Raw genomic sequence first — 27,424 nt, 5'->3', positions numbered from 1 at the left:
GGCATGCCTAACGTGACTGTCCAGTTTCTGTGACAGTGTGTCCTTTATACTCTCCTTGAAACTGCTTTCTCAGATCTTCTTTTAGGTTGTTCTCCTGTGTTCCTCTGAGATCAAACTGTTTTTTGAAGTGGGAGACTCTCTCTTCTCTCTGTCTAGCCTTAAGATGAAAGAGGCGCATGGAGCGAATCAGAGTGGCCTGTACAGACGGCGGTAGCCATGGGGTCTCTTTTTCTTTCTCTCTCTCTCTCTCTCTCTCTGTGCCAAAATCCCCCAGCAGTGATAGAAACCAGAAAAGGACAAAAACCAGTGGAGCTCTGCGGCCCTCTGGCCCACGTAGTCTCTCTGCCTAATTGAAAATGGCTTTGCTCTCCTCTTTGCTCTCTTCCAGGGCTTCCCCGTATAATGCTCCTGCTGTCCTTCTCCAGTCTCTCACTCTTTTCCCCTGTTTGTCCACCCCTCTCTTGGGGCAAACCCCCTCCCTCTCTCTCAGCACTGGACTGTGCTGATCTTGGGACATCCCCAGTATTTTTTGGCCTTTGACGGCAAATATAATTGAGTGGTAATATGAGACATATTCCCCTTTTCCTCTGCATGCCTTGTTCAATGGGTTATGGAATATTGAAGTTTAAAGCAGGCACGGAGAATGTGTTATTTTTTCTTTCTCTTCTCCCTTTGTGGTGATTGCAGTGTGAAAGGAATTTCGTGAGATGATGAGGAGACTTTATTTGGATGGAAACGCAGGCCCATGACTTACCTTGACCCAACCCAGCTCAGAAAAAAAGAAGTATAAGACAGGTTTTCACCCTCCAGTAAAAGCAAATTATGGAACAGATGAGCTGGTAATCAAACTCTTCCCAAGCCAAGAGCGCAGGCCAGAGTGTAATGAAATGCAGTTTTATTATTTACAGCAGAACTACAGTGCAGAGAGTATGCATAAATATCATTTACAATCATTTCCATCCATCTGTACAACATGAGCCTCAGTCTCTGTGCCTCTCATCACTCCAGGGAGCAGACATGTTCCAGGTTGATCTTTCCACATGATAATAAATACAGTACAATAAGGCAATGTTTCTATTTACATCTCTTAAAAAAAAAAAAACTGTACAAGAGAACACAGACAGACAGATATGTATCAGGGTCTGTCACAAAATTAGATCCTTTAAAATACAACCAGTTTGTTTCTTATACGATAAATAATAGATAATGACTGCCACAGCAAAAATATGAAAATATATGCTAGTGCAGGCAGAGAGGCAGACACCCTCCTCCTCTTTCTTTCTTGTTCACCCCTCTTTTGTGTGCACATTTTGTCTTTTTAGGAATGTGAATACTATAATTAGGGGAGGCCTTTCATACAGTAGCTACATAGTTGAGTTATTTTCTATTTTCAGCTTCCTACATACCTTAGTGTTCTGTCAGATAAATACAATGAGTATGAGAGCACAGTGTGAGCATTGTCTTTTTATTGCAAATGTGGGCTCTCAGCGGTAGCCTGATATTTCCTAACATTTCATACTGACTTAGTGCGCCAGCTCCGTAAAGCCTACTGTTTAAATTCTGCACATTTTCCAGTGTTTCTTTTCATTAGACACTCACAGTGCGTAATCTCTCTTTACCAGGAATTCGGCATTCAATTAGCTCAGAGGAGAAAAAAACAATCAGAGTTATAATGGGGCAAATTTATTTCAAATAGCACACAGCAGTGCAAGCCCCTAAAAGAGGGTAATGGAGGATATTAAGTCGGGGTCTGGTGGTGCTGCCATGAGAGTCCGAGATCAAAATACAGTACATACGAAGCCTCTCATTTAAAAAACCTTGAGCAAACAGAGAGCACGCCGTGAATGACTGTATTCCTCAAACACAACACCAGGCAGTGTCTCATCAGTTTGGCTATTTTTATCAGCTCTAATGTAGCTGTAAATCAGCACCATGTTAGCAGCTCAACCCACCCCAGACACATTTCTTTAGTTCTATTTCTTTTGGGCCAGTAACACAGGGCAAAGTCAACAGATAATCTGCCTTTCCCTCCTCGTGTTATTTGATCACTACTAACAAATACCCGCTGCAGTCTAGATGGATATGTGGCTATGGAAATAACCCTGTTGTGTACTTGCTGTGGTTGGTGCCAAGATAATCAGAAGGATTTGAGGAATGCCATGACTGGACTCTCAGCTTTTCTCTGTGTCTTTGGGGAGCTCGAGTGTTTTGACTGCATTACAACTTCATTACTGGGTTAGTTAGCTTTGAAATAATATTTGAAGTAGCGGAATGTAGCTCAATGACAAGCCACACATAAATGAACATCATCTGAGTAGTGTGATTACGAGGTTAATCTAATAGATTGAAATGAATTCATGCAGTCTGTGCAGAATCAGTGCCCACAGGAGGAAAGATGCTTGTAGACAATTAAAAAAAAAACAAGAGAGCCTAACAGGCCAAACAAACATAGAAGGTCATTCTTCAGTCTCACTCTCAGTGGTTCTCTGTTAAAACTTGTTCTCTTCTCAGGGGTCAAAGGTCTGTGAGAAATTGAGAGAAAAAACAAAGGGAGGGAATGGGGTCCCCCTTTTTATTTTGCAGGCCCCTGTGCAAGGGACTAGCCTATGTGTACTACTGCCTTTTTAATTGTCCATGGATGTGACATCAATATTACCAATGCAACCGTCTCTGTGACATCAGGGCCCTTCATCCATACTGGTACCCATGCATTTCTGGATGGTCACCCTGTGGATGGATGGCTTGGACGTCAGCTCCGACTTGGGCGGGAACTGCTTCATCAGGATCTGCAGGACTGAATCCATCTTCCGGTCCATCTGATAAACCTGGCCATAATGACAAAAGGCAAACACGTGAGATCAGCTGAATACCTTCAGGATAAACAAACACAGTGGATGAGTCTGTGCTTTTGTTTCATGAGCGTCTGCCTCTTTATTGTTGCGACACCAATGACAGAGCAGCGCACGGTATAATGACATGTTAGTCTGCCAGCCGCTGTCTACCTGCAAAAGCCACTCATTACAGAAGCCGTTGAGCCATGTGATGTCTGAGTGCGTGGACAGACAGTCGCGCACAAGCCATTGTTGTTTACGTTTCCCCAACTGTAAACAAAGGTGTGTCACCCCCGACAGAGACATCTCTGACGAAGCACAGCCAGTCTGACTATGCTGCGACGGCACATAAATACATAAATAGCTCCACCTGAGTGACAGATTACCTGCTTCCATGCAAATACCATGGGGACATTATGCATATGTACGCACGCAAGCGCCCGCATGTAACACACATAAGTACAGCCACAAAAAAAGAGGGTTGCTGAAGCATTCTGCACACAGAACTTCAAAGGGATGTTGCTGTATCTTAACAGCCTTGGCCTTGGTTTTACCTTTGTACTTATCCTGTTAGCCCCACAGTCAGACACCGTGCACATGCAAGCCAACATTCTCCAATGGCTCAAATGGCTTCAAGAAAACAAGGAAAACGACGAGGACGATGCTTTGTAAATCAAGGCCTGAACAGTGGAGCACATCAAAGTGCCATTAACATCTCACGCACAAGGCAGATCAGACAGATTCAGACTCCCATCTCCGCGAGACACTGATAGTGAACGACCATAGCACAACTGTGTTGTTTTTTTTTTTTGACAGGCCCCTTTAAGACAGTTAACATCAATGACATTTCTTTTTTTTAATGGTCATTAGGCCACGGCCTCTCCTCCTCCCCCTCCTCCTCATCTTTTAGAGAGTGTGCCTGATAGTCCAGATGTTTTTATAGCAGAGCATGACATTTAGCAGCTATTATTGTTGTTGAAATATGAGCTATAATAGGAAGCTTAAATCTAAAGTATGTGTCACAGAAAAAAAGAACGGTATCACATCATAGCATGCTAACCATAGTCTTGTATAAACAACTTGGCCTTGACAAATTTAGTGTCCATTCAAATTGATATATATGTGTATATTAGTTTAGCTGTTTTGCCAGAAAATGTCTCTTTGGGCGACTCAAGCTGCTAAATCTCTTTAATATAAAGTGCATATTTAACATTTCTGTATATCAGCAAAAGGTTGCAAAGTTCCTGTGAAAGTACACTGGCTGCTTATGAGACTAATTTCCAGTCAATTACGTGTAAATACTGGACTGCTAGGGCATATACAGTATAATGGAGCAAGCATAATTTCACTTTGACCTTTTTTGCTGGGGTTCACTGATATTTCACCATCCACAGTACTTTCCTGTGAGATTTTACAATGACCTAAATAGTTGTGCTAAGTAGATGAAGCACGCGCTGGGCCCGGATGAAGCTTAGAGAATAATAGGCTATCATAAACATGTTGGGCAGTAATCTACAGACTTATCAACATTCTGGTTGGGGCTTAAAAAGGATCAAGAATTCCTCCTGCTGTGTGTCAGCAGAGAGCGGCCCCCGCGACTCAGGAGAGACAACTGAAATACATGTATCCAGGCGCGTTGCAGACACAAATTTATTGCCTATAACTAAGCATATGTGTGCACTGTCTGGGTACATTGGTGGTGAGAGATTGTGCAAGTGCATGTTTACGAGTGTGTCACTCGCGGTCGTGAGCTCGGGTGTTGCAATCCTGGTAACGTGGATGTGGGCGAAAGAGATACCGTGATTACAAGCAAGGGAGGCAAAAGCAGGTGCCAGTAGACGTCGCGTGTCACCGTGACAATATCTTATTTACCACTGATTTATTTATTTATTTTTCATTCAGACAACTCGCACCTGAATGTCAGCATTGGTATACAAACAGTTTAGATTTGGCGTCGAGGCGCCGACTTAATCACTTCTCACGGATATGTTTACACAGACATATTATGGGAGTGATGAGCAAACATTCTAAACCCCCAGTCGGAAGTCTGCAGGTGGATGCTGGGGTGGAGGTGGGGCCTAAAACACGGACACCAAAGCAAGGCAGCTTAATCCGTCTGAGGTTGTTGTTCTGCATGTGGGTCCCTTACCAGAACCTTAGCAGAGTGTATATGTGAGGCATGTCTTATGGATGCAGCGCAAGTTGACTGCATGAACTACAGACTTTGCATCATTTATTGTTTATTTTTGTCTCTAAGTGTAGTTAAGGGTATGATAAGGTGAGAGTAAGATAAGTAGTTATGGTTAGGGTAAGTTTCCAAAGAAAAGAAAAAATCTACTGCCTTTGAAAGTAACATATCACTATTTAACTCACAAGACATCTTAGAAGGTAGTTTATACTGTGTTTCATACTAATACCCTGGTGAGTACTTAAATACTTTTTTTTCTTGCATTAGCTTATGACACATAACTTTGTGTCCTGCAGTTCTTACAGCTACTAATGTTTATGACCTTTGTGATACGTTCACACTTTCAGCTGATGTGGGTGCAGAATGTGACTCTATGTTTTTTGGTATTTCCATGATTTAAAAACGATAGGACATGGAAATGATTTTTCAGCCATTGGCTTCGGGTTGCCCTTGGTTCCCTAAATTGATGTCTACTGTTAAATTGACCACCCTGTGACATGTGCAAATGGTCGGGTTGGGTGTCACCACTGCTGTGTCACAAATAAACACATGTGATCTAGTGACAGGTGACGGTCCAGCTGTCCCTGACCCTCCCTCTGACCACAGACAACACATGAGACAGTCACTAAGAGGCCTGACACTTCAGCAGCAGGGCTTTCCCTGAACCCAGATAAGGTCCCTCTGACAGAGTCCACTCAGACAGACAGATGCATGGACACATGTCCATGTGTGCACTGCTTTAATGCTTTGCTTCATGGAAGTTTTTCTTTTCAATCTATTCAAGAAGAATATTTTAGAGTGAAATGTTGAGGGAGCTCTTGAGCGATGTGCCTCTCTTTCCCTCTTTTCTTAGCTCTTTTTTCATCATTTCTAAACACACCTATGTGCAGATATATATATAATACCTAACATTAAGTATACATAGGATGTGATACAACAACTTTTTGATTCAACAAAAACTCTAAATTTGACTCACTAATAGTACGTCGCTTAATGAACATAATCTATATTATACTAAGGCTAATTATCTTCAAAATTGCTTGTTTTGTCAACCAGCAATTCAAAAACAGCTTCAATACTATGAGCCGAGGTGACAATCCTCACATTTATGGCTTAACAAAGTACGTCTGACTATTGACCCGTACTTGAAGAACTTCCAGTAATTGCATTGACTAGCGGAGACATGAAATAATGGGACAACAGTGGGGAGGACAAACAGGTCCTGTTCACACAAAACACCCTTCCTGAACCACTTTCCTGCCCCAGTCCCGGTGTCTTTTTGTTGTCTGGTACAGTACAACAAACACGGGAACATACAAGTAGACAAACAAACACACAAACATTACATACACACTTTGTTTGTGCTGCTCTGTCTGTCACATACAAAGCAAGCATGAATTAAGTCTATATTTTTTGAATCTCGGGAGCTCCACCAGGTGCCAATGCATTGACTATTCCATTAATGTAGGGGGAATGAATGGGACAATGACAAGTGGTTCAGTCCAAAACAGGTGTACAATCAGGTCTAGAGGATTTGTGCCACCTGACTTGGGGTCGTATAAAGTCCTGGTGTCTGGGTACTATGACTGATACAAAAAAATCATTTAACTGATAAAAAAAAAACCTCTCAAAACATGATTAATTCAACGTAAATAAGCTGGTGTGGTGACATTCTGTAGAACAGGGATTACTTTTCCAATATTAGCTATTTGGACATGAGTCGAAATCACGATGAGACGACAAAAACACAGATACCATCAACTCTATTGTCCTGCGGGATGACATTTTTGTACACACTCATGCTGTGTCACAGATAATGACACACGTCTGACATACCTCAAATCAGACATTTGACAATGGGTTTGATTTATGAATCCGCCTGGAGACAAACTACAAATGCTGTTTCGCCAAGCAGTACTATATCAACCACACACAGCTGTGATTCTTATTCTAGTCCCAAATCAAAACCTTCCAGAGGTGTGGCATAACGTCAAAACAATATGATATGACTCTGGAATATAAAATACAGTGTATTAGTTATTTGGGCTTGAATATTTAAAAAAAAAATGGATATACATTAAGATGGATCTACACAAAGGGAATAATAAGATCAAGAGAAGAGAAGAGAAGAGAAGACTAGAGAAGATGATGTCCTTCATTCACACACACACACTCTTCACAAACAGGGCAGTGCTGATAGAGTGATTCACACTGCCATCTGTTGGGGAGTTAATAAAGCCTGGAGAAGAGCTTGGGGCTGCTACCACTGCATTCTCCGACCCCTGCCAAATTCTACCATTACATGATAACTGACACATGGAGATGTGACATGCAAAAAGATGTATGATACTGGATGAGAACTAGGGAGTTTGTGGTGGACTCGACATGTAATGAATGGTAATTAGGCATTGTGAAGTGGTGCAGCTATTCAGGAGATGGAGAGACGAAGTCAACACACTGTACAGAGCAGTCCTGGCTGGAGTAGATACTTTGTGTTTAAACATTGAACAAAAAAGACACAAAAGCAGACAAAAACATAAATAGAGACACATTTACACCCCCCTCCCCCCCTTTTGCTCTGTGAGGGTCACTTTAAGGAGGAATTGAGGTGTGGGGCTGCCACCAAAAAGGCTACCAACTCCTGGAATGTCTTGGCACCTGTATCCGACCAGGCCACACTATTCAACAAAACAAGATTCCTGTCATTGGCATGCTCTTAATCACACTGAGACAATGGAGACACACTGGGACAGAGAGAGAAAGAGAGCGACAGATAAGAAGAGAGGAAGTCACTGCATGCTGTAAAGTGTGATGCACTTCCCTTATGTGTAACACCAGACAGTTTTAAAGCATCATTTTTTTTCTTGCTTTTGTTATGTCTGTGCTTACTCATACAACAATAGTGTGACACACACAATGTTCATTCCATTGGGTCCTTCACTTTCACACCGGGTTTTGTTTTTCCTTGACATCAATTTTTTTAGTTCCTGCTGCTGCAAGGCAGAACTCCCTAGAAATCTGACTAGAATGCATTGCAGCGCAAGCATCTCTTGTTATTCTACGTGTTTATTCCGCTTGATTTTCCTCTTCCTCCCAGAAATTTGGACCGTATCTCGTCAAGCCCACGAAGCCCACTTTCAGATGTTAGAAACTGGTGTTTGGAAGGGGGAGAGGGGAATCGGGAAGGGAAGGGGTTGGAACAACATACTATACTACTATACTATGACCTTTTTGGACGACATACTATAATATGACTTCTTTGACCGATTTTGGACGACATACTATACTATGACATTTTTGACCGTTTTTGGACGACATATTATATTATGACTTTTTTAACCAATTTTGGACGACATACTAAACTATGAGTTTTTTGACCGATTTTAAAAGAAATTCTATACTATGAATTTTTTGACCGATTTTGGACGACATACTATATTATGACTTTTTTGACTGATTGTGGAGTGAATGTAAACTGTCTGTTAGTCAAAGGACGGACATACTCTCACACACACACACACACACACACACAGACAAGCAGAAATGATTAATAAAGACCAAAGTATTTTACCAAAAAAAGCAAACACCAAACAAGCGACTCATGGCTGGCTTTAATTCAGAGCATAATCCGCACAGTAGTGCCTTTACAGTCAAGCCTGCTTGTGTACTGATTCACAGGATATAGACTGTCAGCGTAAGCCTGCCATAGGGTGCCAATTCCATTCTGTATTCTTCTGTCCTTTCACTTCCATTCTGTTCGAAATGTCCAGATCACATAGCAACAGTGACAGCGATCTCCAAGCTAATAATCTACTCTTTTTTTTTCAGGGAATTGGGAGTTAATTTAATGACAGTGATGATTTCCATGGATACAAAAGTTCCCTCTTTCACTATTTTTGGAAAGGCACTGTTGCTCTAACCAGGGTTTAGTGCCAAGAAAGATGACTGTAATTGATTAAATACATACAATCCCATCCAGAGCTTTGTTTCCTACAGCAGAGGATGTATCATTTTATTATTTATAAGTTACCTTTGATTCTGAGTTTTTATAAATGTATTCTGGTTCCATAAAGCTGATGCTTCACCATACTGTAAGTTCTCTTTATGTAGCGGTGGAAAGTAATAATTTACATTTACTCGTGCTACTGTAATTGAGTAGGTTTTTTGTGTACTTTCCCTTTTTAAATGTGTACTTTTACTTAAGTATGTTTTTTGGAAGTAGTGTACTTCGCTATGCTTTAAATCACATCCGTCTTTGAGTAAAACAATGTTGGCCTGAATTAAAAAAAAAATAATAATTCACATACCAAAAACTTTGGTAGTGAATGATGAGGACAGGTGAATGATGATGAGGACAGGTGAATGAATGATGAGGACAGGTGAATGATGATGAGGACAGGTGAATTAGTGCTAATTAAGGTGAGTGAGAAAGTTAAAGCATATGTGACCTTTGACCCACATTGACTGATATATTATGTGTTTACATATTTTTATTTTGTCAGCACACAATGTTTTTATTTAAAGGTTTGCCTTTAAATAAAAACAATTCATGTGAGATTTGTGTCCCCACGACACAAGAAAGAACCCCAACCTTGTTAAAAAAGTAACTAAGTAACTTTTACTCTGAGTAAATTTTAAACAAGGTACTTTAAATCAAGTACATTTTATACTTTTACTTGTACTTAAGTAAAATGTTATCAAAAATAGTGGTACTTTTACTTGAGTGGAATATTTCAGCACTCTTTCCACCTCTGTGTTTATGTTAACACCAAAACATTAGGACTTGCACTTGAGTGATCATAACAGCATAAAAAACAATTGTGCTGTAAGAAAAGACATTACATAGACTGGTTTGACTCACTCTTCAGCATTCCATTCAGTTTGCAAAGTGATAGTTTCAATAGATATATAAAACTAAAAATATCTGAAATAAATGCCATCCCATATGAATGTTGTTAATCCCAACACATGTGGAGCCATGGATGATATCCTGTGGCATGATTTCATGGAGTTGTGCTGTGTAAGTCACAGTATATTCCAGTTGACTCAAGCTTCATATGTACAGTACAGCTGACTTTGCTTGTGTGGTTTTGTGTGTTTGAGAAACAGGAGCACTTCCATGACCTTAAAAAGTTTCTCCAACTTGGTTTCTAAAGCATTCAGCTGTCTGGTTTTACATACACATGAAGAGATGTGGCTTAAACCACCCGATAATGCAGACAATCTGTGTAACTGTCAATCTCCTATATGCTTTTTGTCCATTTGGCAATTTATTAATACTATTATACTATGTTCCCCCTTTTGAGCAAATGTCTTTGAGAATTGTGAAATGATATTGCATATTTCCATGCACTGCATACACTCATAGTTGCAACTAAAGCTATAAGACAGCATCTTCAATGTGTTCATATGAGGTGACCTGGGTTATGTTTTTGCAAGCTGGGCAAGAATAAGAAAAGATTGTGAACAATAACGACGGGCTGCGTGAATGAATCCTAAACCAATGTGTCAGCTGGACTCAAATTCACTAACCTGTCAAGCAACCAATCTCCTCCACTAGAGGCCTCGGTGCCAACTGGAAAACTGAGTGAACGCAGCTCAGATTCACCAGGCTGCTGCCAAGGAGAATGGATTCACTTTATTGCTGGCAGATACAGTATGTTCTTTGTATTTGTAAAAGCAGGAGAGAGAGATGGACGCAGAGAGAAAATGAAAGACAGGGGGATGAAATAAAGAAGGGTGAGGCTGGGAAGGGAGTGGTAGAGATGTACTGCCTCTGCACCGAGAGAATGAAAAAAAAATGGGGAGGGAGTGAAAGAGGGAAATGGTGGTTATATTTTAAAACAGGAACAGGAAACCAAGTGAGAGCACCTGATGCACATGATAAGTATCAAGGGCTGCGCCACGTGCCACTAAACTGCAGCCAAAGCTCTTTTCTGCACGGGTGGTGGTGGTGTGTGAAGGGGTGTGTGTATTGGCTAATCTCTCTTCTGAGTGGGCGCGCACTCAAAGCTGCTTTTGTTTCTGAGGGCTACTTTCACGAGGACGTACAATCCCCCACGTCCAATCCTTCCCCTCCTCCTCCTCTTCTCCTTTGCCTTTTTTTCCCTTTTTTATATCTCCCTTGTTCAGTGTACACTCCTACTCTCTGAAAAAATTGTGTGTTTTATTTGATTTACTGATCATTCTGTATTCGGTATGTGTGTGTATGTGTGTATCCACGCACATACGAGAGTGTGGAATACACTGATGCTCTTTCATGTCGTAAGACGGTAAAGATCGTAAGTCACAGCAGCTAGAGAGAGAGAGAGTGTTGGGTGAAGGAGAGGCTTTGATGTTGTGTTGGAGGCACATTACCGTTTTTCACGGCGACAGATGTGAAGGTCGGGGAAATGTTACCACAAACAAAATAAATTTGGGGCATAAGCAAGTCAAAAGAGATGAATTACGAGGAGGCTGCCAGGAGATGAAGCTGCGCAGAGGAGCATAAGTGTACGCGGGGAAATATGTTTAGCTTTCACATGACTGAATATAGGGGGAAAAAAAGAAGAAAAAGTCACATATGCCTTAAAGTAGAATTTTGTAGTTCTTTGTATGGCATGAACCTGAAAACCAGAAGATACATAGTGCAAATGCAGGCGATGCAGACCTGCTAATTCACCCTGTTGTAAGTTGACGGACCATCAAAATAATCTTGGAGACATTATTTGAAGGTTGAAATCCTAAACTGTGTCGCTTTAAGTCTATTAGATGTGAAATTCGTGAAGCAAGTCGCCGTTTATCCATGAACACATCACCCTCCAATCTGTTTTCAGGAGGCTGTCACGACACACAGCTACTTCACTCCTGTGACCAAACCGATAAAAGCACTCAAAATGGGTTTAGCATGTCAAGTCAAACACACTGAGGGCCACGGAGTGAGAGAGGGAGGGTGGATGGAGGAAGGCAAGCAGGGTGGAGGGTGAGAGAAGAGGGTGGGGGGTAAGCAGTTGCCTGATGGACCATTTGTCCACAGAGACAGCTGAACATGATTTGCTCCTAACTGGTCCCCAGTGTGGAGGCTATCATGAGTACAGATCACAGCTACTAACACATTTTAATACTGTGAAAGAATGAACAGTAAATGACACCAAACAAATGTGAAAAATAAGAAGTTTGGCAACTCAATGAAAAAAAAACCCGTCCTTGCACACACACACAGAATTTCTAGTCATGTAGTTATCTAAACATGAGCCAAACACCCTAATTTGGGGAAAAAATGCTGACACGTGACTCAATCAGCACAGTGTGATTACATTCTCCTGTCTCCTGGAGCTAATAAACAGCTCACAGTTGTGACACCTGTCTACAGTTCATGTAGACTCAAAAATGACTCAGCAGGACACACTCACACTCACCCATTGATAAAAACTCACATGCGCACAAATACTGATACGCACCTCCACAAATATGATAGCACAGCAACCGAGCCAGGTTTGTGATCTTCATATTTGTGCGTTTATTTTTGTACCACTACATCCGTTCATGTGTGTATGTTGATGTGTGTGTGGGCATGTGTACGTGCACCTAAATCAAGTGATTTTGGGTCCAGAGTGTGGCCACACATAGGGAGTCTTTATACATGAGTAGATCCCGCCCACTCCGCCCATCTCACACACACACACACACACACACACACACACACACACACAGGTTTGTGCAGCTATTCTTCACAGGACACTGCATTGACTTCCATAACCACAAACTGTTAACTTACTCACCTTAATTTCACCAAAATTCAAATCTTAGCCCTAAACTTAGCCCGTAATTCTTCCTCATTAGGATCAGGTTCTGGTTTCCATGAGGACAACTGGCCAGAATAGGTCCTAAAAAGTAACAAACTCAAGTATACACACACACACACACACACAGACTCCCTCCACCATCCCCCCACTGTGCCAGGCTGTGGTGGTAGCCAGCATGGCATCGTCAGTCACCAGGGAGGTGCCATGTTACTACGGCCACTGCTGTAGGTCGACCACACTGTGGCTTTGTTCTTGTCATCAATAGGCCAGTCAGCCTGATATTATAAATGACAAGGGGCGTGCAAGCACTTTGGCCTAGGTTGAGGGCGACCACTGAAATGGATAATAATGGCACCAATGGCTTATGCAGAAAAAAAAAATCCTTAACAGCACAGGCTATTTTGTTTGAATTACTTCGTACATTAACACTGCAAAGCTAATACTTATTATTATTACACTATTACAAATTGTGGTTAAATCTATGAAATTAATCATATGAGGTCTCTAAATTACTTTAGTTTAATTTGTATTTTAGAGGCTAGAGCAGGGGTGTCAAACTCATTTTTGTATGTTTGTCACCCCTGGGCTAGAGGCTCTTTGTTGTTAATGGCGATGATTGCTTTTTTCAACATTAATATAAAATACTCATTGTCTACTGTAATTGAATTGTTCACAATACCAACATAATGTGTTTTTTTTTTATGATGTAGGCTTCAGCGATAGTATATATCTGAGAAGCTTCTCCACTGAGAGAGAGATCTAGCACATGCAGTGTAAGCAAGAGTTGCCTTGGAACAGTGGAAAGAATTAAAGATGGAGTGTTTGAGTGTATCCATCGAGAGAACTGAACCCCCCACCCCAGCTGTCTGCCATGTCGAGACGACGGCCCCGTGCCTGGTGCCATGGCCCCCCGACGGCCTGCCAGCTGATCCCTGGGCGCAGGAGTCAGCCTGACCCCAGCCAACCCCCCGTTCCCTTTTAACCAGCATTAAAGACATTATTTCACATAGAGAGCTTTATTATACTTTGTGACCACAGCTGGCCTCATACACAGACACAGAGAAGGAAAGGAGGCAACAGTTAAGCAAGGACAGACAGACCGAGGAAGAAAGGAGTCACTTTGTTGCCCCTTTAGTTCATTCCAAATATAGCATATTTCCCCATCCTACTCAGCCTGTTGTTTTTGTTATGGTGATGTGTTTCCTCATCAGAGATATAGAGCTGAAAAATAGAGTTGGTAGGGAGCCTTTCAGATGTTTGTTTGGCTTTCCGAGGAATTATGTTTTGATGGTGTCTGCAAATGCCAGGGCAAGTAAGAGAGGAATATTTCTCAGACTGGAGGTGCCTGGTTGACTAGTGACCATGGTCAGAGACAGGCAAGTCTACACAGAGGTCACCAGGAAGCTGCAAAGACTTGTGTTTATTTGACTATAAATAATGACGAGCAAAACATTAGAACATCTGAATGAACAGCTTTCTTTTGAGGTTGCTCAACACTGCTGGAATGGAGGTTTATTGTGGACAGGAATGTCAAGTATCATCCCTGAGCCAAATTTCATGATAACTCCATCAACTCTGCTTGATGATCCTACATTCTTTCCTTTAGACCAGCAGACAGACAGCCCAGCAGACAATACAAGACATGAAACGGATAAGGCCAGATAAAACTATTCCACTCATTTGACCAGACAGCTTGGCCTCAACACAAAGTCGTATAATATGTATAATATGTAAACAGATTAAAATGAGGCAGTTTTAACCCAAGCCTCTTAGGGTTGGTTTTCACTCTGTATAAAGAGCTAGTATCTAGAACTACAGTGTTAGATACTATGAATTCCTGACTGATTTTTGCACGAAAATCCCAGATGCAAGATGTACTGGTTGGTGACATCTCAGCCACTGCCAAACAGTATCTACTGGGGGAACTGTTTTTGTTCATCATGTTGGATATGAAATGCAGCTAATCTTTCAACAACAAAAAACAGCATTCCGGGTGCCAAGAGAACAATAGTTCTGTGAAAGCAAGATTTACAGTGGACCAATATAAACATGGATGGTATGGGTTTTTTTTCTCCTCCAATTGCCACTACAGTGTGCAATCAGTTATTTTAAACATATAATTATGTGGTAAGATCCTGGTACCCTCCTTGTAATGCAGTATTCCACTGATCAATTTTGCAACATAAACAAAGAGCAAAGAGATAACAGGCGGCAGTCCAAATGGCTGTGGGGCATTGCATGATCTAAACATTTCAAAGAATGAGCCGTTAATAGTTAATAATAAGGAAATAGAGGCAGTTTGTTTGACTTGGTTGACCTATGACTCCAAGAAGTGGCTGAGATTAGTTATTTTGGTTCATCAGACTCTTCCTCTTGTAGAAAAAGTCTCGCTTCAGCGGCGTGTTCAGGACCTCAGGTATGACAGTTGGTATGTTTCCATAGACAGTAGCTGAACTACACCATACAATTGGACTATTATCCTTGTCTGAGTATACAAGGGATCATTGACAGAAGTGTGTCCACCTCCGCTCCACTAGGTGGTAATATGCCCACCTTTCAACATTAGGCGGATTTTGGTTAAGCTTATGGCTAGATGTCATTCTATCCATAAACTTTAAATTAATTAATGCTATGTTACGAAGCGCCCTCATCAGCACAGGCAGCGCACACAGTTGCTGATAGAGCACAGACACCGATAGAGTGCATGCACATCGAGCGCCGACAACGTGCTAACACACAGACCCACCACACATTTCCCCTCTCCCTCTATTCTGCCATTTCTCTAGCTAAACTGGTACCATCACCAGGTCTCTGCAATAACCGCCTCATTAGGGCCACAAAGGGTGCACACTTTGTGGCTCTGCCATCTATCAGGTTCACTCAGCCACTGTTCAAGCACACCACCACTGCATTCCACCGCCTCCCGTCATTCAGTTAAAATGTCTGTATTTTCCGGCATCTTGACTGAATTGTACTTGTATTTTTTAAATCTCCTGTAAATATTTTTCACTGTGAGCACCTTGAGGGTTGGTCAAATAAAGGGCACCCCAACACCAGCCCATCAACTATGGCACCATTGTTTACAAAGCATAATCGCAGTCTATAACATTTACTGACCTGTTAACATGTCTCTTAAAGGTCTGGTTTTGGTCGCATTAACACATTAATTTTTTTTTTATTTTTTGCTAAAGTCATAAGTCATGTACAGTCAAAATGTAGTGAGTTATGATTCACTGTAGCATCTTGGCTGCCAGCTTTACTTTTTACAGTTTATATTTTTAGCTTCTCTCTGATCACAAGAGATGCACAGCTGCTTGGGTACAATCACCCTCACTGTACCTAATCACTGTCATTTGAGAAGGCCATTTGCCTCCAGTCATCAGGGTAAAGACAAGTAGTGAGCAAAGTCACACACACTGGACCCCTCCCTACACACACTGACACATGTGTAAATTTAGAGCTCTACTATGTGAGTCACAAAGCCAAGGACTTGATCAATAATTATCGATATGGATCAATATGAACTAGTTCTGTCGTGATATGCTTTCCCGCGCCCAGCCCTACATCAGCATCAACAACAACAGTCATTAATTGAGATTCTTAGCACTGCCTCAGTTGGGATTTAAATAGATTAGAGAGAATGAATAAGACAATTCAGGCCTGTGTGTCTGTGTGACACCAAGGAATTTACAGAGGGCACTGATGTATACAAATGTCTGCACAGGCTTAAACACAGGCGGACCTAATCTCACACATATGCTCAGGCCAACACACACAACCAGACATATGTACAGTAGAAACATAGAACCATATGCCTTGTTCTTCACCTTTTGTTCCCCCCACAGTGATGTGAGACCCCGTCTCGGCCTTCTAGCCTCCAGCTGCTGGGTTTGGGGTGACATGAACATTATGTGCACAGCCCTCCTTCCTTGTGCCTGCTGCACACAAGGGTGGATATTATTTTAAGCTTGTAGTAAACAGAGAGCCAAGCTTTCATCACAACCCCCTATCCTTCTCACTTTCTCTTTATTTTCCCTATTTCTCCATCTCACACAAGCTCCTTCGTCACTGTCCTTCCCCCTCAAAGGAGGCAGTCAGGACAGATCACAGTCTTCATTTAGAGCACTGTTGATCTAAAAATGGGGAGGAAATGTGGCTTTACTCAGGAAATGTCTGCAGGTAGCTGAATCCCTTCAAATGCTGTGCAGAATTCACTCTTAAACTTCTATTTTTAACCACCACACCACCTTGGCATACTGTGCCCACTGTCTGTCTGAGAGAAAGACATAAAGAGACATGTTCTGCAGCTGCTACAGGTACATGCTGGAGACATACAGTTACACAGTGTGTTCCATTAGTTATACCTCTTTCCCCTAACTGAGTCTATTTTGGGCTCAGTAAATACAGAAAAAAAGATATTTTTGGGTAAGTGCGTGAAAAGGAGTGAGAAGAAAACTAAACTTGCACATGTATGGTTGATTATTCAACACTTACTGTGGATAAAAGAAGGCTTGAGCAATTTGATGTGCAATTTTGTCCTGGGTGAGCACTTGTGGTGAGAGGAAAGAGGCAAAGCCACCCAAGTGGCTGAATACCACTCCTCTTCACAGACTGTGTCTTATAATAGAGGGGAAAATAGCTTAGTGTCACATCATGACACTTGAGGTCAAATTATCATTCAACACCAGGCAAGATGCTCTAGACACCTTTGTCTTTTTTTGGCTCACAACAAATTTGTATCATATACATACTTTTGCCAATATTCTCTGCAATATTTAAAACTGCACACGTTCTTAATGTTGTTGGTGAATGCAAATAATTTTCGGGTAAAAAAACAAAACAAAAATACAAAACAATTGTGGCGTGAAGTTGCACCAGTGTGCCAACAATGACATTGAGCACGACACAACAAAACAACACAATGGACAACAATGGAGGTAGTGTCACAAAAACAGTGTCACTCAGCATCCATTTTTTTGGATGCTGAGTGTATTTTTGTCACTCATTCAACTCAACTGTTGTGGACCTACCTCATTAACATGAGTGCAAAAAAACTGCAGATTTCAGGCCAAATTGTTGGTAAAGCAAATATTTGAGCCATGGTTTGCCATAATTGCAGTCCAGCTGTTGTATTTGTCAAGCATACCAGTAAGAACGTTGCACATGTATGGTACTCAGTGGTGATCGCCAAACCTGGTAACACAAACCTTCATAAAATCAAGGACTCACCAAAAACCACAATCCATACTAAAAAGATATGTTTCCTTTTGGCCAAGCATGAGATGCCTTTTACAGACTGCAATTTAGTTAATCTACTGTAGACCTTTCCTTCAATATATGATTTGTATTTGGTGAATATTTTGCTGAGAGCAACCAAAAGACCTAAAGTCAAAATAAGAGGAACAAGAGTGTGCATACCTTTATTTATTTGTGTGTGGGTGAATTCATGTGACTGAATACACAAGTGTAGAGTGTAGTGTGTACACTGGAAACTCATAACACGAAGATCTGCCTGGTGACACAGCACTAATAGCAGTGAGGGTGTATTGTGAAAACAGAGAGCTGAATGCTTTGCTGGATCTGAACAAGGCTGTAGGGTCTCAGCTCTGATCCTGATTAACCTCTCCATTGCCAACCCCTAACATCTGGACCAATCCTGCCGGCTTGCTAGTGAACCATCAACTAAAATACCTGGGAGGATGCTGCAAGACCAGTGGTAGTCTTGGATGTGCGCACAGGAAAAAGGATGCATTTATTCAATCTATTAGTTACTAAGAGGAATTAAAAACACTGACAAAGAAACAAACCACAATATAATCGGAAAAGTAATTTCAGGAGTTTAGATAATGTTCTGATCCTCATCCAACTGTATTGCAAGAACAATATTTCAAGACCTGGCTCCATTCCAGCACTCACCTGAAGACCAATGGCTTCCCTTTGCTAATTAGGTACCTACAGTGATAGGAAGGATGTCTATCCTGTCAAGAAATATTTATAGGTCAAGAAACAAAACTTTGCTTTGTCCAAACACCATGGAGCTAAAAGCAGACACTTTTTATAAAATCAAATGGAAGATGATTCACCGTAAACAGCTGAAGTGCCGGTGGGAGCCCGGGTACAAATAAAAACATTGGGAAGGAAGAGATTGGAGGCTTTTCCGGGGGGAAAAATGCTTGTCCAAACAGAAAGACAGGCAAGAGTTTGTTTGTCTTACTGGCCTCTTGACCTGGGCTTTGTGGTGACAAACTCTCAGATTTGTTAGCTCAGCAGTCTACAGAGCCAGTGATGGAGTGACATTCAATGACATGCTTTAACCCTGCTACCTGCAGTCGTTACTTAAGGATCACATTTATGATCATTTTATACACAATCGTCTATCCTTCCAGCAACTACGTACACTGAAAAGAACTGCTTTGCTCATCACTAGGTTGTGTGTGTGTAGCTTTGTGTAGCTGTAGTTTTGTGACGACTCTGAGGGGGTAATATGGAAAACGACGTACCTGATACCAAACCTAGAGGAGTCGAGCCGAGTAGAGCCAGGTCGAGCTAGAACTGTATAGAGGAAAAGCGCCATAAAGCAGTACTATGCACACAGCTGTAACACAAGTTCAACTTGGAGAAAATATGCTGACTGCAGCACTCTCCCAAATGTGATAACAGACTAAGCTTAAGACGTTACTCTTGGTGATAAGAAGAAGTTGGGTAAATGGCCTCCTGAAGATATACAGCATATCACATGAAGATAATTTACTCTTGTTATTTTCATGTCAAGTCACCTTTAGCATTTCAAGGAAGTCTTTTCATGTGCACATATGTAAATCGGCTGTTCTGTGGCGTGGGATAGCATCAAACAGCTTCTTATCTTAATGTCTTAATGCCAAAACTTCCCTGGTAAAGTTTGACTTATTAAAAAAAAAAAAAGATACTCTGCACTCTAAGTATGAATCTCAATAATACCTTAATACAAGTGGCATGCAGGCTATAGTCATAAAGGTGATGCAACAAGAGCAGTTTTCCTCAGACTCAGGGATGTGCTGACTTTACGCTGTGTGTTAAGAGGCCCAGTATCAGATTTAGTCCTGGTCCCTTTGGGCTATAAAGCATGGTGTTGGATCACCACTCTGCAGGGGCCTGTAAGCGCTCAGTGGAGAAAGGGAGGGTTAGGGACTACAGCAGGAGTGTGCTGTTTTTTCCCCTCAACTAACCCTCACCTAAGAGATTTCTTTTCTGAAAAGGTTCTCTCAGTTTTTTTAAGACTTTTCTTCATCTCTTCAATTCCCTTTGTTCATCAGTCTCCTTATTCCCTGCTAAATTCAGATTTCTCTTCATGTCCTAACTGTTACCGAAGTGTAATTTACCATCAAACAACTCTATTTTGTTTCCTTTCATTTGATCAATGAATATAGACATCTAAAACAGTTTTTACCCAAAGCAAAATTAAATATTACCTACCAATACCTATCAATCTATAAATGCAAAGAGTTTCTAACAACATTACAGGCTTAAAATTTTGCAGGTAGCCTACGAGGAAATGCACAAGATATCTGTAGAAATGCAAAACAGATACAGTGTGTTGCTGCCCCTGCTCACTCTCTACAGAATCTACAGAAATCATACCACAATACCATGGCATATATCATCATAGGAATTTCTTTCCATTATCAAGGCGTGAAAGCATTTTCTTAAACAAAGTGGAAAAAAAACGTGTTAATGCAGTAAACTATTTCAGACTGTTGTCATATTGAGTTAACTTGTTGTAACATGTCTGTAGGAATTAGTGTCGGAAGACAAAAAAGACAAAGAATTGAATCAAAAGTTAAATAACATTGGACACTTGTTGTTGATGCAGTTTGCTAATATATAAGACCAACTTTCAGTCACATAAGTCCAGTCCAAATGCCAATGACCGCATCAATTGACAGACATAAAAACAATAAAACTGATGGCGCCCAAAGACATTTGCACAATGTTGTACATGCAGATAAGAAAAGGCTTAAAACAGTGCTGTCAAGATGACTCCCTCTCCCTCTCTCTCCCTCTCTCGGTCTCTGTACAGCACTTCACAGTCCTCCAGCTTGGGAAGCCATCAGCAAGGCTCTCCGACGAGCCTGCGGTTAAGGGTTATGGCTGTGGCTATTGAAACACATGCAGAAAGACACACAGGTGGTGTTTCACTTTCACTGTGGGGAGAAAGTGGCTGACTGACTGACTGTGACTGGGCTCCCTCTGTCCTTGCACATCTGGAGTGGGCTGAACGGAGGGAGGGAAGGGGTGTGAAGGGTGGTGAATGGCCAAATTGCAAAGACAGAGTGTGTGTGTCTGCGTGTAGAGGGTAGTGTGATATGTGTGATGCTGTTTTGATCTTCTTCTTTGTGGATGAGAGGGTGCTTACATGTAAAGGGCGAAGACAGCGAGACCCATTTAGAAAAGATATTGTCCTTTTTTTGCTTTTTTATTTGTTACTCTGCAGTCCATGCTCTTATTGTGGAACTCAACACATGAAATAATGGTAAAAATCTGCTCTTGAATAACAAATCTATATTAAAAAAGTACTCGCATATGCATGCACTGCTTGCATATAAATAAACTACTATAAAACTATAACAGAAAGTGAGGAGATAGAGAATCAAGAAAGTTGGTAATGACAAAAACAAGGAAATGGAAAAGAGAGGCACAGACAGCAAGTAAGAGGCAAAGAAGCAGAGAAAAGGCTGGCAGTGCAGGCAAAGAAAGAAACAGAAGCATGTGTGACAGTGCGGCTCTGCTCAGCGAGTGGCAGTGAAGTGTGCAGCTGCGGCTCTTGATGACGAATCATTTCCCAGATCTAGATCTGTTTAAAGACAGGCAGGAAATTTCCAGTTACTCCATGCAAAGTGAGCTGATTACCTGCAAAACACTGCGGCGCTGCTTCAACCTCAGCAGGATCAGTCCTTAAAACATTCCTGATGCAGAGAGTATTCAGACCCCTTCTTGAATGTTCTACAGTAAATGTCTTCATTCGTCTTGTTCCTTCAATAATTAAACATAGAGTAGCAGGAAAACTGCCTTTCTGACGTATGAGGTTTAACAGCTGGCAATGAATATCAGAGCAAAAGAAATCTAGCCATGAGGGCGATGGAAGTGTCTGGAGAGCTCAGAGAGAGGATTGTGGTGAGCTCTGCAGGAAGGCAACAAAACATTTCAGCTGTAGTGAAGGTTTCCAAGAGCACAGTGGACTTCGAAAATGGAAGGAGCTTAGACCTGGCTGCCCAACCAAAAGTGACTGAAATCCTGTATGAAGATACACTTTTTGAAAGAAAACCATGGCTACATATCTATGGGTTTTATGGTAGCGCATCCAGACACTAAGTAAGAGAAGTATAATGTTTGAAAGAACCAGATGTACCACCTGCCAAATTAAATGCAAGCTGCAAAACATGGTGGTGGTATGGCATCCTTCACGGTCCAGAGAATTCAGTTCGCGATCCAAAGGGACAATGGCCCTAAGCACACTGCAAAGACAGCGCAAGTGGCTTAGTAAGTGACCTTACTAGAGTCTGGATTTCAACCCAATCAAACATCTTTGAAGATACCAAAAAGGGCCTGTTTGAAGTTTGAGGGTTCCTGGTGCAAATTAAAGGAACTTGAGAGGATCTGCTGTAAAGAATGGCATCAAAAACACAAGTTTATCTGTGCTCTTTAAGCTTGTTTGTACTTCATATCAACGTTACTGCCAAACACAACCTCAGCTACGTACAGAGTTCAGTCTGAATACTTCATCAAGCTTTTCTCTTTTTAATAGATTTCTAGATTTTCTGCTGTTTTTACTTTGTCCTTATGGGCCACTGAGTGTGGATTGATGAGGGGAAAAAAGTATTTCAAACCATCACAAAAGAATTACCCAAAAGTATATGAACGTCATTTCAAACCATGAAAGAGAGGGAAAAAACTAGACTGAAATGAAAAAGAGATATCTGGAGACTCTTTTTCCTGTGAGTTGAATAAACACATAAAAGTAATTCATGTAAAAGAATAGTGAGCCAGGCCCTTGAACTTTATTTTACCTGAGCTGCCTGGTAAGCAGTGTGCCAGTGAAGAGAAGCTGTTCTTCATCTGTATGTGTTGGAGTGTGCTTCACAGAAGGTTACCGCTGCGTTTGGCAAGGGAGGGGTCTCCTTCACACAGCTGTGCAAATCTTCCTGAGAATCATGTCAGTGTGTATAGAGTGTGTGTTCATTTAGGCACCAGCACCTGTACAAAATCTCTCAGTCTCATCTCAGAGGCCCCTTAAAGAACTCGACACCAGGTCCTGCTCAATAGCAGCCCCGCAGAGCCACGTTGTCCAAAAGCAACAGCGGGGCTGGGGGGCGGGGGGCCTCCAGCGCTCCTGTGGCACGTGCCTGCTGCTCCTCGAGCTCATGACCCAAGATGGAGTTACAGGGTTTAAGGGAGGAACGGCTGCTTGCTGCCCTCTGAGCCCCCCTCAGATACTCAGGCTACACACTCGTTGGCTACGCCTGGCCCCATCAAAGGCTCCACTGGGTGGAGAGGGGAACACAGTTGGACCTCCAGTTCATTGTTTTTCTCTTGCGCAAGTAGCCAAGGGCATAAGTGTGTGAGAGAGGCCACATATTAAAGGTGGGTTTTTAAAAGGGAGAAGAGCTGGAGAAGGGAAAGGGAGGTGGAGGGACATCAAATGATCTGAGCTGGTGTTAATGTTACAATAGGGAGCTTAATGAAAACTCAAGCGAATGTCTGCTATACTCAACAGCAAATCAATATCTGAACAAATTGGCTGCATCTTTTCATGTTCAGCCCATATTGATGAGGAAAACACCTTGAGTGACTATACAGTAAGTGTATAGTCGATCTTTACATGGATTAAAAAGCACTCCATAAAGTGCTTTTGCTAATCTTAAACTGATTTGAGACTTTTTTAACAGGGTGTAAAACACTGATCAGGGCATTCTCCGGGAAATGATTTCTTGTTGCTCTTTTATTAAATTTCAGAGTGATTTCATGTGAGAACACAGCAGGAGAAAGTCAGGATAATCCACAGTGAGTGACTGCAGTGTTACCTCCCCCGCCGGATGTTATGATTCTCCAGTTGTTGTGAATGTATCTCATGACGACAATTTGCCACTTCAAAACAGCAAACTCCAGACAATGTCTGGACTTAATTCTCCAAAAAAAAATAATAATCTGGAGTTCATGTCAGTGAACAGTTAATTTCATGCTCGGCTAATGCGTATCATACACTTTGCCCATGATTTAAACATATTGCATTATTGATAGACTAAATATTTACAAATCTCACATAAAATGATACTTTAGGTATGAAGGGTTTTCGGCCTAACAAAATCCACATCTTGGCACTGCTTAGTGTGTTTCACACAAGAACCTTGTGCATTTCAAGAACAAACATCGTAGGAGGGATGAGCTCAGCAGAGATGAGCAGAGAAGACGATGATGATAAAGCATGTATTTGGAGGAGTGTATGACTACACAGAGGTTAAATGGGAATGTTCTTTTTCAGTGTCAGACCTATTCTGGGTAAAGAAACTGTTTCAGTCATAACAATGGCACGCTCACAAGATGTCTGACGAGATGCTGATTAGATGAGCTCAGTGGGGAATGTGTTTGTGTGTGTGTGTGTGCGTACTGGTACTTGCTACCTCTTTAGGACCTGGAAAACCTAGTCCTAATGAGGCAGAACCTCATTTCTGAGGAACTGGTTAAGTTAGGATAAGATTTTAATCGTGGTTAGATTAAGGTTAGTCATTAACTGCTTGTGGTTATGGTTCGGGATGACGTAACACATTAAATCAGTAGCAAATGGAGTATGTCTAAAATAAAAGTCTAAAATGGATATCCCACTTTTACAAAAAATTGACCCAGTGAGCTTCATCTTGCTGATGAAAGAGGGAGGAAAGGAAAGAGGAAAGAAAAAAAACAAGTGATGTAGAAACATATGGCCCCTCTGTTTATATTGGTGTTACACTCATACTAATCAAATGAACTGTTTTGTTAGATGGCTAATACACACTCCTCCGATAATAGTAGGACACTTTCAGTCTCTAAAGGGCATTTATGTGGCAGTCACAGATGGGAAAACTCTAATCCGTGTGTTAGGTCAGTGTTTATGGATGATGAGGTTACCACATCATCACTATAAACTGAAAAAATGGAGGGAATGACAAGGCCTTATGTAGTGACCACCCACCTGACATCATAGCAGATGATCACACGTTGAAGCATGAAAAGCCCTCCTCTGTTGAATCCCTGTCACCAGCACACAAACATGGTACTTGCCAACAGTTTTGCTCGAACAGCTCATGCCAAGGAGGTGCCCAAACACTTAAAGCCACAAAGGAGCCAAGAGAGGCCCCAGTCGCCCCATTTATACCTGCCAAACAATGGACACATGTGACGTGTGTGCCAAGAAATAGACTCACATGACTCCAAAGAAGAGCAGGGAATTATTCGCACAAGGCTTTTCCCATGTTTCTTTTTGACATGATGGTCTATGCCGGAATTCTCCCCAAAAATAGTTGTTGTTAATATATAGTACTGCAATCTGCTGCATGTCTTATTATGTGAATGCCTCTCTTTATCTAACAAAGCTATAACAGAATAGAATAGAATAGAACAACCAAGGTGAAAATTAGTCTTCGGCTCACCAACATAAATTAATAAAAGGAGACATAAAGAAAGTCATAAAAACAAGAGATAACAATAAGAGACAATTGTTAAAGTATGGCAAACCAACAAAACTGACACAGACAAAGTTAAATTACATAAAAAAACTGTTCTTTGCTGCTGCTGTGGATTAAAAGCTTAGTGACCACTTTGTGGAGTTACACATACTTATTGCACTTGAGGTTATGATACTTACAAATATAAAATCTTGTATTAACAATTTGAAAGATAAAGAAGGTAAAGTAATCACATGACTCGTAAATGTCCTGCATACTTTCAATAAATGTAAGGAATCATTTTTGGACTTTAAATGAACACTGCTCCAAACCGCATATAACATCAGTATATTATACTACAATGACAAACACATAGAAGACCACGTGTACAGTGAATGATCACACTGTGCATCATGCGAAAATAACACTGATAAACAAAACTTGTAGTGAAGGTGTTTGAATCATGATTTTTCCCGCAGATGTGCGAGTGGACATCTGTGGAAAGCCCAGTGTCCCTGAGGCCACTATAGTCAACTGAGGCCATGTTCCACTCACTCATTTTTCTCACATGATCAATTTCTCAGGCAGTAAAAAGTTTTAAGACCAAAGTCTTTTCATGTTCATCATCTGTGACAAATGCAGCTCTTGGTTTGAAGAAGAATACCTTAGCCTTTTTTTTTTTTTTTTTATTCATTCAGTTCAAGCCCGGCACCTAAGTGTGACAGTGGTACAGGGACAACTCTGACTTGTGACAGTACAATAAGAACCACCATCTCAGCTCCTTCACCCCTTCATCTTGCACAATTATGATAAGACATTACCAGCTACCATAACATACTTTGAGGAATGACACATGCATATGAGCAACTGTCCCTGTGTTGCCCCAGAAGCTCGCTTGCGGTGTACTAGAGAAGAGTGCTGCTTATTTATGGTGGGGGGCCTTCTTCTGCTGCTGCATTGTCATGCTTTCAGTTCTCATTAAAACCACAAATAGAGAACTGCAAAGGCCCCTTGGAGCCCGGGCCTTGGAAATTTCGCTACGCTAAACCACCATAATATGTGCCTCAGTCCCACAAACATACTCGAGGGGGGCTCTTTGCTTGCCGTGTAATAAGTCCTGGCGTGCTAGCCTTGTAATTGGCCATAATTAAAAGGAGGCAGAAGGAGACGAGGCTCTTCCTCTCAGCGTCAGCTGCCAGGCAGCAGGAAGTAGTAAAGACACGCTGTCTCTTCCTTTACTAGGTGCCACTCCGTCTTTCTCTTTGAGCCTCTTTTCTCCCTTTCTTCCTGTCACTCAGCATCTTTGTGAGTTGTATCTTTTGGGTCTCTGTTTGAAACCACCATAGTCTGGGAGGGGGACTTGAGTATGTAAAGTCTATCCCTCTTTATCCTTAAACCCCCAGCCTTATAGCACAATGTGTGTGTGTGTGTGTGTGCCTCTTTACCATCTTTGTCTCTATTCCCTATGTAATTATTCAGTCTGCAGATGCTCCCTGTGTGTTTGTTGTTGTCTGTTTCCTGCCTATAACTTTGTCTATTTCATGTGTGTGCAACATTCACAGACACTACACCAAATCTGCACATCTTCCCTTGAATTTGACTCTCTTTAAATCCCCTTTAAAGACGCTGAATGCTAAATACAAACCAAGTGATTTAGCTCATACATCACAAACTACAATTGTACCAATACTGATACTAGTCCGATACAGTCATGTTATATCTTTTTAAACTATGAAGCTGTTAACAACACATTTATGCTGTGACCACTTCAAGCTATTTCAAAAACATCCTTCTCCAGCTGTGAAACAAATATTCTTCTCCCATAAAGAAGAAATAAAAAGCCCACAACATGACTCAGCTAAAATGCTGCTGCGGATTTTTATTCACATGTTTTTCTGTGCACAGTAAACCATGCGACGTAAACCAGGACGTTTGGATTGTATCGGA

At 41.5% G+C, this 27,424-nt stretch overlaps 1 protein-coding gene across 3 annotated transcripts in view; it reads right to left on the bottom strand.

The window, feature by feature from the left end:
- Positions 1-1,095: 1,095 nt before the first annotated feature.
- The window catches only part of kcnq1.2 (potassium voltage-gated channel, KQT-like subfamily, member 1.2), a 141,834-nt gene continuing 115,505 nt past the window's right edge, over positions 1,096-27,424 (bottom strand). For 2 of the 3 annotated variants that reach the window (XM_044036366.1, XM_044036368.1), the window contains one exon: positions 1,096-2,825. In XM_044036366.1, the coding sequence (XP_043892301.1) occupies positions 2,679-2,825 (147 nt within the window). In that variant the 3' untranslated portion in view covers positions 1,096-2,678. The remainder of the gene's footprint in view (positions 2,826-27,424) is intronic. The other variant, XM_044036367.1, reaches the window with a different exon arrangement.

The sequence above is a fragment of the Solea senegalensis genome, linkage group LG10 (genome assembly GCF_019176455.1).
Source record: "Solea senegalensis isolate Sse05_10M linkage group LG10, IFAPA_SoseM_1, whole genome shotgun sequence".
Taxonomy (NCBI): domain Eukaryota; kingdom Metazoa; phylum Chordata; class Actinopteri; order Pleuronectiformes; family Soleidae; genus Solea; species Solea senegalensis.
Note: the sequence above shows the minus strand (reverse complement) of the source record. Positions and strands in the feature narration are given on the sequence as shown.